Raw genomic sequence first — 14774 nt, 5'->3', positions numbered from 1 at the left:
GTTAACTGTTGAAGTCGAATGAGTGAGACTTCATTATAGTAGTCTCTCTATTTTTATATATGTTTGAAATTTTTCACAATAAAGGACCAAAAAATAAATATTTTTAAAAATCCACTGAGAGAAATAATATTGATATAAAATTCCCTAAAAGATATCTAGTCCATCTATTATTTTAGATACAATACAACTAGCTTCTGGGTTAAGCCAGAGCCCACCAGAGAAACACACTGTGGCACTTGTGGGGAGCAGGTGGACCGAATCACCCCTGGTGATGCCAGGAGGCCAAAGAGAAGAGTAGTGTGACCAACAGCTCATGAATCGCCTTATGCTGCTCACTCTAAGGTTGTTATCAGCAGTCCTGCAGACTGTCTTACCTTACACAGTGTCCTCTTTCTGGTTCTAGAATCAGGAAGTTTTATGATTACTCCAAGCATGTAGACTTTCAGTAGCATTAAGTAAAACTGAAAGCAATCACCACTTCACACCCATTAGGATGGCTATTAACAAACAAAATGACAAGCGTTGGCAAGGATGTGGAGAAATTGGAACCCTTGTGCTTTACCAGTGGGAATGTAAAATGGTTCAGCCATTGTGGAAAATGGTATCACAGTTCCTCAAAAGATGAAACCTAGAATTAACATATGATCCAGCAATTCCACTTCTGGGTATATTCACCAAAAGAACTGAAAGCAGGATCTCAAAGAGATATTTGTACACTCATGCTCAATAGCACAATACCCAAAAGGTGAAAGCAACCTGAATGTCCATTGATAGATGAATGGACAAATAAAATGTGAAATATACATTCAATAGAATATTTCTCAGTCTTAAAAAAGGAAGGAAATTCCGGCACATGCCACAACATGGATGAATGTTGAGGACATTATGCTAAGTGAAATAAGCCAGTCACAAAAGGATAAATATTGAATGACTCTACTCATATGAGGTACCTAGAGTAGTCAAACTCATAGAGACAGAAAGTAGAATGGTGTTTGCCAGGGGCAGGGTGAGGGAGAATAGAGAGTTATTATATAACAGCTGCAGAATTTCCGTTAGGAAAGATGAAAAAGTTTAGGAGATGGATGGTGGTGATGGCTGCACAACACTGTGAACATACTTAATGCCAGTAAATACTTAAAAATGAATAAAATGGTAAATTTTATAGTATGTATATTTTACTACAGTTTTTCAAAACTGAAACCAGTCATACAGCTAATTGGTCTTCATGTTGTTGCTAGGAAATATAGAGCAAATTTGTGGCCAACTTTTATAAATTATATTGTATTATGGCACGCACTCTTTGTATATTTCATTTCTCATATTTTTCTTAGGTCTAATATTTACCTAATTCTAATAAATGCCATTTTGCCGTGTCTTGTATATATTTTAATTTTCCTTTATTTCTTTTCATAACAAGGCCCAAGATAAACAGTTGGGAACAGTGAGAGCGAGAGAGAGAATATTCTGGTTTACATTATCTGCAACATGGGGCTAGCATTTTTCTTAAAAATGCTAGTTGAGTTAAATTGAATAACAATTAACTTTTTTAGTTTTTGGTGTTTTCCATATCTGTGTTTCTCTTTTTAAAAAAAGTTCATTAACAGAGAAGTAGTGGAAGTATAATTGACTATTTCTCTTGTACATCCTATTGAGCATATTTTCTCTGTAGAAATTTAAGGAATTTCTGCCACATTTGTAGAATAAATTAAATCAATCTCTTTCTAATTTTCAAAACGTAAAAAAAAAAGTCTGTCAATTGGATGGTCACTGTATACTGGTGAAGTAACAACAGTGAAAAAACTGGCTACAACTGATCAACTCTACATTGAGGCCAAAAGAGAAATAACGGCATTTTCTGAGAGCTCTGTACTGATTCAGAAGGAAGCAATCAGTCTAACTGAGACCAGTGACGAGGGTGGGTCTAAAAGAAAGTTTATCTAGGACTGGCCAGTACCCAGCAATGTTAGATTTGTTCTCAACTAATGTTGTCTGTTATTTTGCAAAATCCCTGAGTTAAGGACTCATCAGGTATCATGCAGGAGAGATTATGGATCAAATGGAACTGACTGATGTGTGGGTCACTTGTCTGGAGCCTTGATCACAACTAGCTCTGACTAGGAAGAGCGGGTGGCTCCCCAGGTAGTACCTCAGTGGCTTGCCCTGTGAGCAGCAGCGCCTGAGATCTGCCAGCACACTCCTGTTACCCGCATATCCTAAATGCCTCAATGCATTACCTCAAGACATTCTGGCAACAACCCTATGAGGTCAGTATTCTCCCCCTCATTTTACAGATGAGGAGTGGGGTTTAGAGCAGGTAAGAAACTTGCCTAGAGTCACACACCAAGGTTTACCTGACTGCAAAGACTTCCATGAATTCTGAATTCTTCAGGAACTTCTCTACAACTTGGTTGTGGGGGAGGGCTTGCTTTCTGGTTCTTACATGCATTCCAAATTGTTGAGGTGGATGGATATGTGGTCTCTAAACAAGTGAAGTGTTACCTTATCAAACATTATTTGATTTACTCCCTCCTACAATGGGTTCAGTTCCATTCTCCAAGCATAGAAATCCTCAGCCACACTCTAGCTTCCATGCTCTAAGTATACTGCCCCTTCACCCTCCCCACCCCAGGATACCCTCTCTGACGTCACACCTGTGCTCTTCTGGACCAGGACCAGGACCAGGTGGCTGCATACTGACCTCTCTACACTCAAGAAGAAAATAAAAATTGAGATCATCATACACCTGAAAAAGATATATAAAATAAAATGTGTCTTCGAACACGTCTACAAATGACCCGTCATTCTCCTTTAAAGGTGCTTCAGATTACCACGGGAGGAAGGCCTATTTTTGCATCCCCAAGTGCCTCATCACATAAGAAGTTTGCACCAGCTAGCAGCCTCCTGTGCTAACAGTCTTGTGAATTTCGATTGTTTAGTTAATTACAAACACATTTCAAAGTCATTCTTTCTGGCCTTTTTCCTAGAATGAGTGACTGCCACTCCACAGCTCACAGAATCGTCTTCAATAGTTTTCAGTCAAGGTTCAGGGAGAAATATGCCACACCGGGATTTGATTATTTACCAACATAATGTTGGATTCAAGCCAATGAGACACCAATATATTTTCCTTTGAAGTCTGACATATTGCCTGCTGCTTTCAATGCTGTTTTCTTGGCTGGCAGACAAAATAACTGTGGCTGTTTCAAAAATCACCTCCAATTCAAGTTGGGGGGAAAAATGTCTTATGATTGGTTCATCCTACAGACACTGATCTCATTCTCCCTTGGGGTGCCAAAGGTGAGTCCCCCAGAGTGGAGTGCACCTATGGGCCTCTGGCAGCCACTGGCCCCAGCTCTGGGATCAGTCCTTCCATATAGCTTTTCCAGAAAGAGTCTAGCGAATTCTTGGCACCTTGACTATAAACAGAGATGCGTAACAAGATCATCAGCACATTTTCATGATGTCTTGGATTGTCTTTTGCCCCCTCTTGTTTGAAGAGCCCTAAGAGAACCTGACAAAGACAACACACTTTGCAGGGGTTTGTGTTCACAGAGCATTGCTGTCAGACCATTGACAGCCTAAAAACCACAACGCCAAGACTTCACTGAGGGACTTCTGCCGTTGTTGCCTGGTGTCAATAACTGAAGATTCTGATTTTTCACTGCAGAATCTTACCTCTCACCAAACAGCCTGGATGTGGGTTTCTAAATGATAGGATCAAAGAATTTTGAGTCAGAAGTAATTTTTCCAAAAAGGTTTAGCATTCTGAAACAAAGTAAATTCTCATTAATTGAGAAAAATGGATCTTAAAGGCTATTTAGCTCTACTTTCCAATTGGTTAAGAATGATCTCTCTCTATCATTTGAATACCTCTCGCGATGGGGAGTTCACCCTACATCATTGAACAGGATGAGTATAATATTAAAATTGCAAGGGTATAATCAGACCAATTCCCCATCGCTGACTGAAGTGCTATTAACTGGGTTTTATAAATATGAATTAACTTTTAATTTCAAGTCATTTAGAAAGAATATAACAATATCTATTGAGTAAAATCTTGGAAGTTAGCATAACTACTGGTGTTGATGTATATTATATAAAATGTAAGTCTACTGCATTGTAATTTTTTCATTTGTTTACTTCATTTATAAATCTAAGTTCATTATTTTTCTATTTCAACTTTAGTTAATGTGTATTTATTAGTCTTGGCACAATATTTTATAATATATACTCTCATTATAGGGAGACATTACATCCAAGTTGCCTGAAACCCTCCAGGTTTACACCTCATTATTTCAACACAATTTTTAATAGCATGCTTTTCACTCTCCAAAGTATCCTAGTTTGGATGATAAATTTTAGGATCAAGTATTGTACTTTAAAGTCTTAAGAAATTGTACGTCACTTTTAAAAACTGTACTAAAAATCTTCACAAATTATGGAAGCCCAACCCCCGATTTCTCTGCACTCTTCTCAATTAATAAGCTTCCATTTTATTTTGAAATGCTGAATCTTCTTGACTATAGTGCATTTTTAATCAAATGAATAGCTGCTCCGTGCTTAAGAACAACCACCACAGAGAGGCTGGAGCCTGTGCTCTCCGCGTGGATGGAGTGGCCCGCTGCCAACGGGATGTCACTTTCATTAAGTTATTGAGAGCTGGAGAGAACCTTTCTAAGTCGAGCACAGCATGTTGGCAAATGTAATGTGGATGTCCTCATGCCTGAGAAAGCATTCCCTCTACTAGACCATATTTCTTTCATCTTTGGGTGCCTCAGTTTCTCTGTCTCTAAAAGAGCACAATAATGCCTACTTCACAGGGCTGTTGTAGGATTAAAGGGACGATGGCCATAGGGCACTCTCAGCCATCAGGAACAAAGACATTAAGTAATTGCAAAATGTTCAGTTCCACTTCTCCAGCTTGTGAAAAAAGGGCTCCCACTGACTTGAAAGAGAGCATCACACGCAGAGGAGGAGAAGCCCACTGGGAGAGCAGAGCCTACTGCCTTCATTATCATTGTCCTAAAGTGCAGAGGAGAGAAAGAGCAACAAAGGAGCTACAGAGCTGTGGTCACAGAAAAACAAGACAAGGACAAAACTAACCAACGGTCCACAAAAGAAAATCTGAAAAAAATCAATGTCTTAGTTTTAAAATAATCTGTGAATATTATATGCTAGAAATAGTTTTCAAAGAACCATCTCTACATTCTCTGGTCACTTGATATAATAACAGATTTATATATTTTTCACAACGAGCATGCCCTTGTCCCTCACTCTATGCTTCCTTACATTATCCACTCAAATCTAGATGCCTAATGGCAGTTCAATGGCCACTTTCAAGTGGATTAAATTTATAAATTCCTATTTAGGCAGCATTCTCTAAATTACATTCAAATGACTAACCAATAGATAATGAAATTGAAAATGGTGATACTATTTTGGCATAAAATATTAATACATCCAAAGCTGAAGAATGAGTTTGGACAAGTAGAAAATGCCGTTGTTGCTTTGGTGAACTCGCAGTCAGTAGATGTAAGACATTCTGCCGTACGTTAATACATGCTACTAAAATCAAAGGGGGAAAACAATAAATAGTAGGAGACGTTGCTCCAAACAGTATTTTCCCAGCAAAAGCTGTGTCTCAAGAGTCCTTCAGAGCACTCTGGGAAAGCAAAGAAATTCGCAAATCAATTTGCTAAATTGGCTTGGCTGGAAATCATGCTTTTGTGCATGGATCCAGCTGAAAGGCTTTTCTAAATCTACCAGACTTGCCCAGGGCTTCTTCAACCAGTCAGGGGAGGTCGTAAAAAGAGCTTAGACTTCAGGGTCAGTTAGACTTGGGCTCAAATTCTAGCTCCACCATCTCACTGGCTGAGTGACTTGGGATAAGTCATACGACCTCTCTGAGAAGGGGATTACACAATCCTAACAGCCTTGCAAGGTGTTGGGAGGATTAAACACCCAGTATATGTCAAAGGGCCAAGCGTTATACTTAGTTTGACTTTTTCAGCGTAGCATAAACAACCCAGAATGAGAGAAGCCCACCCCAAAAACCATCCACTCCCTCACTCCACTGCAGGCCAGGTGGACAAGTAATATAACGTGAGAATAGTTTTAAAAACATTAACATAAAATGCTTGCATATACTTAACCAGAGTAGGGGCCTTATTTAAGCATCTGGAAGAGCCAAACTGCAGTTCTAACAACGTAGAAATTCTTAGATGTCAAAAGATATTCTATTTCACAGTCTGAGTAATTCTGCACTTGTAGAAATTATGCCCATGATTCATCTCTTCGAAAACCACACACCTTAGCCTTTCACAGTGGGCTTCCCAGGGGCTGCCTGCTGCCAGATGAGGCTTCAGTGCTGAGTTTGTAAGACACAGAAGTCAAGGCAATGGGTTCAGAGCACCCTGTCAGCCTTCTCATGCTCCAGGTGAAACAAACCAAGGCTTGGGGAGGCGAAGTTCCCTGTCCAAAACTCAAACAATGAAGGCCTTGGGGTAGGATTCTCAGGAAAACCACTATAAACCAACACTGTGACCAAAAAAATATAACAATAACCTCACCACAGATCTTTATTCACTGATATTTCCAATTCTGTGGCCAAACAATGTCATCTGCCTGTCTGGTATTTAAAATCTGTCCCTCAGGAAGGAAGTTTTACTCCAATATCACAATATTCCCCTAGAGGGGAACCTGCTAGGATAGGTCAGTGTCATTTTATACTTCCCAGTATGGTGTGGAAACCAGTGTCTAACATGTCTGTGGGTTGACAAATCTGACAGACAAAAAAAAATAATCATCAAAAGAACCCCTTTGACACTGATGTCCCTTGTGCTATCTCCTGGTAACAGACGCTGTGCTAGGCCTACAAGTTGGGTGAAATGGCATCCTTTGAACATGATTCCTCAGAGGGAAGTTATATAAGTCAAATATTTAGCACACATTTTACAGTGGCCATTATGCTTTTTTCTACACAAAAATCAAATTTTCCATTTAAACTTCTGAGCCTAATAATTTCTAATCACTGCTCAGTATATTTTAAAAGGTGATAGCCCATAGAGAGCAACATTTACAAACACTTAGAATTAGGTCCCTGTTTCATAACTCTCCAACTGCTAATCATCATTGATGACCAATTCTGGTTCCGTCTCTGGGATTAAGGAAACATTCTATCCTGAATATGCTAATTTAGAGACAGTGTTGTCAGGAGGCTAATTTCCAGCTCAAAGACACTTCCATGCTTAAAGCAGTTTTACATCAAAAGCCCTTGTAGGAGACTACCATCAAGACCAGGATAGGATGGAAGCTAGAGGAGGATATTAGGTCAGGGGACTTCCGGTGTTTAGGATTGGAGAGATCATAGAACCTATCTAAAAGCTAAGGAGAAAGAATTAGAAGAGACAAAAAGTTCAAAATCCAGAGGACAGAGGTGGTAATCCCTGAGAGATGATAAGGGCCCCAATGCATTGTTGGAGAGAAGAGGAGGGGAGAGGAAAGGGATGTAAGGAAGAAAAAGGAAGGAGGAGAGGAAGGAAGGCAGGCAAAGAAAGGGCCACAGGCAGTGACATTTTGAAGGAAGTTTAGGTGGCATTAGATATGGAGGTGAGGCATCCATGAATTAAAAAGGATCTCTTCACCAAAAGGTTTGGAATTTAACAGAGAAGTTCTGCTCAGCCACATAATTGTATATTGTAAGTATACACTCAGGGATTAAAAATATTTTAATTGAGGGGTTGGCCCGGTGACGCAGCGGTTAAGTTCGCACGTTCCACTTCAGCGGCCCAGGGTTTGCCGGTTCAGATCCCGGGTGCGGACATGGCACCGCTTGGCAAGCCATGCTGTGGCAGGCGTCCCACATATAAAGTGGAGGAAGATGGGCACGGATGTTAGCTCAGGGCCAGCCTTCCTCAGCAAAAAGAGGAGGATTGGCAGCAGATGTTAGCTCAGGGCTAATCTTCCTCAAAAAAAAGAAACATTTTAATTGATGCTTTCTCTTAAGGAATATGCTCAATTCATAATGGAAGAGAAAAAGATTTTCAATTAGATTGATTTTTGCAGAATAACAACTCCAAACTACTTGAATCCCAGCCTTTAATAAAATCCCTCCTAGGAAAGAAAAACTCAAACCCTAAACTACCAGGTTAATTCACAGTGTGGACATAAGAAATAACAATAATAACAGTTTAATATTTGGTTTGTAAAGTGAGAAAAGAAAGCACACTAAATTCTATAGAATAAGATTTCCTGATCCCAGAAATACTAAGAACTCGATAGGGTTTTTTTTGGCTGCAATGACTTGTAAATATCTAGAAGAGCCCAGATTTTGAAGCCCTAAGGACACTTGCTAAAACTCAGAAATTTGGCACTAGTCTTTGCACACAATTTGGGTTTTCTTTCAGAGTTGATATCTTACCAAATACAGCCATCTGTGTTCCCTCTGGGAAAGGTTCAACTGTTCTGTTGCCACTGACATGATGTTTGGCTAGAAAAAAAAAGAGAAAGAAAGAAATGCAAGTTAAGTGTAAAGTTCTACATGCATACTAACACATGTCATTAAATGTGTCAAAGAGCCTATTTCTCATTTTTAGTTAGAAATGGCACAAAGCTTACCCTCTTAAGAGAGCTTCAATTATTTTGTTTTAATTTTAATCTCAGTTACAAAAGAGCCTAGAGATGGTCTAGTTCAGACAGGTCATTTTACAAACGGGTGTGCCCAGGCCGGATCTTGCGCAGAACCGTACTGCTGGGAGCAGCAGAGCCAGCCCCGCCTGTAAGTTCCTGACTCGTGGTCAGAGGGTCCCCACTGGGCCAGGCTGTCACTTGAAAAACAATGGAAGCTCGGGGTTCCAGGGTGAACCGGGGCGGCTTCCTCTGAAAACTCCTGATGATCAGAATATTGACCCAGTCGGTAAAGTGAGCCATAAAGACAGCAGGGTAACACTGGACCAATTTTTCAAGAAACAGATTAGCAGAACACATCATTTCATTACACTTCAAGCAGTTCCCAGGGGCCAAAGACACTCGCCTTCTTAAAGACCAGACCGATATTTCAGTGCTTGTTACTACTCTCCAACCACCCTGATCCCCTCCACCGATCGTCCTTCCCACTCTAGTGCATACGAAGGACTTAGAAATAAAAAGTGGCCAGGTTATGGTTTTCCAGCATTAACTTATTCTCATAACTCCCAAACTACAAGCAGATAGAGAATATCGGACTATGGACCATCTAGGAATACATCTGAATAATACCCTCAGCAATTTTGGAATATGGGCATTTATGTTGAAATACATGAGAAGAATGGCTAAAACACGTTGACGCTGCATCATGGGGCATATCCATTTTGACTTAATGCATCATATTAGATTCACTGAGCTCTGGCAAAGACTTAGCACCAAAGCAAGGCTCCAAGGGGTCTAGGGGAAACTATGCCGTGGGTCTTCCCCTTCAAGAGGTAAAAATGTCCAAAGCAAACTTTACCAGAAGGCTTACAATTATGTGCTAAGTACTAGAATGGGGACTAAAGGTACTGTAACAATTTGTAGCAGAGGGACAGCAAGTTGGGAAGTCAGAGCCAGGAGCCTGGGGGAATTGCAACCAGTATAGAATCTTAAAGGAGAGAAAGGCTTTGGGAAGGCAGAGGGTGAGGAAGCAACACGTGAGAGTCAGGACTAGACGTAACCAAGCTACCGTCCTGGGCCAGAACCGAGTCTAGTCTGGCCAGAGTGGAGGTGATATGTTGAGAAGCAATGGCGATAACAGATTGGTAGGCAGGGACCCCGTCATGGAAGATCTCGAGAACCCCACCCAAACCCATGGGAATCCTAGACAGCCTCCACAGCACCAATCTAAGTCCTTAGAATCTGAAGGCTCATGAGGCTCAGTCTAGATTAGACAATCCCTTCAGGATACCATCAGTTCAGGGGCTTCCGCTGGTTCTTAAGTAATTGTGGCAGAATCCTAAGAACAGAAAACCTGGGAGAAGGGAAGGAGCCAGCCCAGGGTGAACCACAGAGCAAGCCTTAGAGTAGTCTGTAGGCACTAACTGTCACAATTAGCAAATGCAAGAGGAAAGGTCCCAGGTGCTTATGGGACCTTGTCAAGTACTCACTAACATGGTCAGGACCATTGTTTACTGAATCCAAAGAAAGGTGATGAGGCTTCATGTGGAGGTCACAGGTCTGTTCTCTGGTTAGCACCCCACAGCCCCTGCCAGTGGTTTTAAAAACGTTTGCCTGTACACATATCAAGAGTAGTAAACCCATTCAAACTCTTTGACTTGCTAAACCTACTCACAAGAATTTAACCTAAAAAAAAAAATGCAAGAGAAAAAAAGGTGATACATATAACAAAATTTATTATCCCTCTATCCTTTCTTCCTCAGAAAAAAATACACTTTTTTAAAGTATTACTGGTAATAAAACTCTTAAAATCAACTAAATATCCAAAAGTAGACAAACTGCTCAGAAAATTACAATTCGTGATTTATCAAAAGAATGGAATATTATGCAACATATTTTAAATACAGCATGAGAGATACATAGAAATGCGGGATAATGGTAAGTGAAAACAACCCTGTTACATATCGGATGTAGATTCTAATGACAGCTAATTAAAATATGAATGCTTATGGGAAAAGACTGGCAGAGAAACATGAAAAAATGAAAATAACTAGGGAGATTATGCAAGATATTTATCTCTATTAATTTCCTTTGTCATCGTTAGATTCATATTTTCTGGATCAAAATGTTTGGATTTTTAAAAATCAACAATATTACAGATTTTTAAATTCTTTTCCACAGTAGTTGGTTTCCCAGGACAGTTCGTCAAGGCTTATTTATAGTCCAGCTGAAACACCTTACATTTACAATAAAAAATGTAGCCTATTTGACATCTCCTCTGGGACAGCTCAAAAGCACCTCCAACACAAGATGACCTTCTGCTCCAAATCCGACCCTCTTCCAGCATCCACACCTATGGGTGTAGGGACCACCATCCTCCTACTTTCTAGGCAACCTTCCTTTCTATCCCCCTCACTACTCACATCTAATCTATCACCAAATCTAGCTAATTTTGCCTTCCAGACATCTTTAGACTTCTCCCACTTCTTCCCTACACCACCAAAAGCATCCTAGTTCCCATTACTAAAGCCTCTTTGCCTGAACTCCTACAAGCACTAGCACTGCTAGCTCTTCTGCATCCCTTCTCCAATTCATTCTGCCCAGTGTAGCCATAATTACCTTTCGAAAAGAAAGAAAAACGGATTATATGACACAAACTCCCCCCTCCCTCCCCGAGTTTCCATGGCTCCCCACTGCTCTTGGGCTAAAGTCAAAACTCTAACAACACCCTCAAGGACACATGTGGTCTGGCCACCCATCCCTCATTCCCTCTACTACAGCCTTCCTGCTCTCATGCGACCAACCACCTTCTTCTGCAGCGCTGAACCTTCCAGAGCTGCACCTTCCTCTTAGTCATTATTTGAAGAAGAAGACTGTAAGCTCAGGGAGGGCAGGGCTCGTATCCCTGATGACTCACCACTTCCACAGTCCAAGCACAGTGTGGGACACAGCATAGGTGTTCAATAAATAGTTGTTAGGTTATCGAAGGAAGACATGAACAGTGCTAAAAAGTCTCTCTTTAGCCATTATGAAAGCTATCTTATTTAATACACTAAAAATATATCTCTTTATATGTTCACATGTCTCTCATACAAAAATGATCACTGAAGATGGCCGCTCGGAAATAGTTTTCCCAGCCAGGTAGCCTAGAGACCAAGGAACTCCTCGGTCCCACTTCTTGAATGGCCACCACTCTTCCCTTCCCATTCACCTACCCTCATCCGAGAAGGTGGCGGTGCTGGCAGAGGTGGGAGGACTAGAAACGCTGCCTGACCTGGAGAGGAAGAAGGAAGTCCACATGCAACTCTTTCCTCACTCTAAGCTTCCCTTGGACCCTGTCTTATCTTTTATTCTAGAGCCCAAGGCCCAAAGATAACAGAGCCTGCCAACTTGATTTCGCATTTTCTTCTGAACTGCGGCTAGTCTTACACAGTCGCTGGATAGCAAAGACACAGTGTTAGCCAAGAAGGGAGAGCAGACTATCAGCGACTAAGGACATCGGCTCTGGAACAAGACTGCCTGACTCTGAATCTCAGCTCTCCTACTTCCTACCAGTATGAACTTGGCTTAGTCACTTAACCTCTTTATGCCTCGGTTTCCTCAGTTGTAAGAGTTTCCCCATTGGAAGTTTCCTCATTTGTACCTCCCCTGTGGGTTGCTTTGAGAATTAAATGAGTTAATATATGCAAGCAGACTGAACAGTATCTGGCACATAGTAAACACTACTTGCCTGTTAGGCTAGTATTATCACCTATGTGTGAACTTTATTTTTCACAATATCTGAGTCAGGAATTGCAAATACATGGCATATATTTCTCTCTCCTCCACTTCTATGCCCATAGCAGACATCACTAGTCAACCACAACATACTTTCAAGATCCATGAGTGTGACCACAAAATCCTTTCTCAACTTAGTATCCCACAGCTTCTCTAATTATTTAGAGAGGGGATGTGTGATGAAATCATTTTGTCATTCTCAGTCTACGTGAATAAGACAGAAAGATGGTACAAAGAAAGAAGCCATTTTCCTTCTCATTTCTACATGATAAATTGCAATTAAAAAAAGACTCTTTGAAAACCTCCAAAATTATAAATAGCTTTTGGATAAAAGAATGGGGGGAAATCTGAGCGCTACTTTCCGTTCCATGATGAGAGAATGGGCAGTTGTTAAAAACCATGCAATGGCAGTTCTATTCCTGGAAACCAAGGCTGAGCTTCTAAGGACATTTTCCCATTGAAACTCTGCTGAGGCAAGTACTTGGGGGCCAAAGAACCAGAGATCCTTTAAATACATTATAGAGATTTAGAGGAAGGGGAGGGCTAACCTGGGAAAACTAATCAGCATTTATAATTGTTCTTTCAAAATGGATGGCACATTTGACCACAGAAACAATCAAACTGACTAAACAGAAAAGTCATTCATTGATTGGGTAGTAACTACCGGTTACGAGCAGAGCATGAAATGGAGACAGGAGGGGGTCTCTTGACAGGGACATCTGTTGCCCGGCCACAGCAGTGCGGATGCCTCCAATCGGGCTGGTTGGGCAGATGTCCCCGCCCCCGCTCCATGAGGGCACGTTCCAAAGCCACACGCTCCAGGAGGGCAACCTCTGCTGATGGCCATGACGTGTCCTCAGTCAAGGGTATATGAGGACGAGGAATAGATTTTCATTTATCTTGAAAGCCCAGTGCTTGAGGAGCAGTGAGGTTAATTAGAGCAAGACTGGGTCAAAGTCAACTGCAGGAGAGATTTTGAAGGGGATTTGGGAGACAGGTTCAAAAGCTTTAGAAGATGATACTGACACTGTTTTTTCTTTTGCTGTGTGAATGTCTAATGCACTTCAAACTTTATAACTGTTTTCGTCCTTGAGAAAAATACAATAAAACTATTCGATAATGTGCTTGCAATAATGCAAATTCAGACATAAACCAACTAGTGATCAGCTCCATGTCTGGGCTCTAACAGAGATAGCTAAAATTTATATCTTCCAGGTGAGGGGGAGTGGGAGGAACAGAGAGGTAAATGGCAGGGAAGAAGGGGACTGGAGGGTGGGCCCCCAGATCCTCTGTAGGTCTAATCTCCTCCAGTCTGGGTGACCATGACACTACCTAACTGGAGACTCCACAAACTGCTGCCGCTGTCCTGTGAGTCCTGGTCAGCCGCTAGACCCAGGATCATCCCAGGACTGGAACAGCCTTCTATCAGACAAAAGCCTAAAAGCTACATGTCAGCTAGCAGCGCAAGTCCCTCCCAGGGATGTGATTAACCCCCAAACCCCAGCCCGTACTTGTCACGGGTTACTATCACTCATTCATGCTGCTAGGAAGCTATCAGTGGTGCTTAGGTTCAGTTTGGGGCTGGAGTAAAAGTGCATTTATTTCACCAATATGGCAATAAAAAGCTGTCAAGCCCCAAAACAAAATATGGTCTCACAGTCCCTCCCATTGCCTTGTTTCTTTACGGCTTTTTCCCCAGGTCATGAATTCCTGGTGTCTCAAGGTACAAGTCAGACTGGAACTAAGTAGGGTTCATCTTTGGCCCACAAACCCTCGCCTTGGACCAGCCTCTCCTCTCTCCAGCAGAGGGGCCCTCGATCACACTAACCAAGCATTCTGGGCCCTGGTCCTGCCAGGGTGCCCTCCACAGCATTTTCAGGATGATGTGATGACTGTGAGTGTTGACTTGTAAAGAAGGGGGAGCAGGAGTCCTGCGGAGGCATCTGTCACCCAGTCACTCAAATAGGAAACAGGTGCCCTGGGAGAAGATAGGTAATGATGCTTCTAGTCACCTGTGCCCAGAGGCACTGTGGTTGTAGATTGTCTTTGTCCCTTACAGTTCTTACAATTTTTGGCTGCGGAGTTTTAGGGTGAAAGTCAACCCAGAGTGGTTGTGCCCCCAACAGTGTGCTCTGTATGTGTGGAGGGGAAGCGTGGGAAATTACATGGCGGTGGCCAAGTTACTGGGAGGGCATTGCTCAGCCTGAGGGCCAACCTCTGCTCTCCACCCATCCTGTGTCTGAGGAAGTCTGAGTTCTTATTGATTGGTGAGGAGCTTGACTAGAGGCAGATGGAATTTGTGGGTAGGAGAGTCCGGAAAGGAGTCCTCAATAAAGGCAATGGTGGGAATGAGATGAAAGCCCCCATCTGCT

The 14774-nt window shown here is 41.7% G+C and overlaps 1 protein-coding gene across 10 annotated transcripts in view; it reads right to left on the bottom strand.

The window, feature by feature from the left end:
• Positions 1–14774, bottom strand: part of MSRA (methionine sulfoxide reductase A) — a 391817-nt gene that overhangs the window by 233305 nt on the left and 143738 nt on the right. For all 10 annotated transcript variants that reach the window (XR_011536611.1, XR_544638.2, XM_070607443.1 and 7 more), the window contains exon 2: positions 8420–8488. Coding sequence is in view for 8 of the 10 variants with exons in the window: in XM_070607443.1 (XP_070463544.1) it covers positions 8420–8488 (69 nt within the window). In the remaining 2 variants the exon portion in view is untranslated. The remainder of the gene's footprint in view (positions 1–8419; positions 8489–14774) is intronic.

Source organism: Equus przewalskii, chromosome 2, assembly GCF_037783145.1.
Source record: "Equus przewalskii isolate Varuska chromosome 2, EquPr2, whole genome shotgun sequence".
Lineage (NCBI taxonomy): Eukaryota > Metazoa > Chordata > Mammalia > Perissodactyla > Equidae > Equus > Equus przewalskii.
This window is presented reverse-complemented; position numbering and strand designations above follow the sequence as displayed.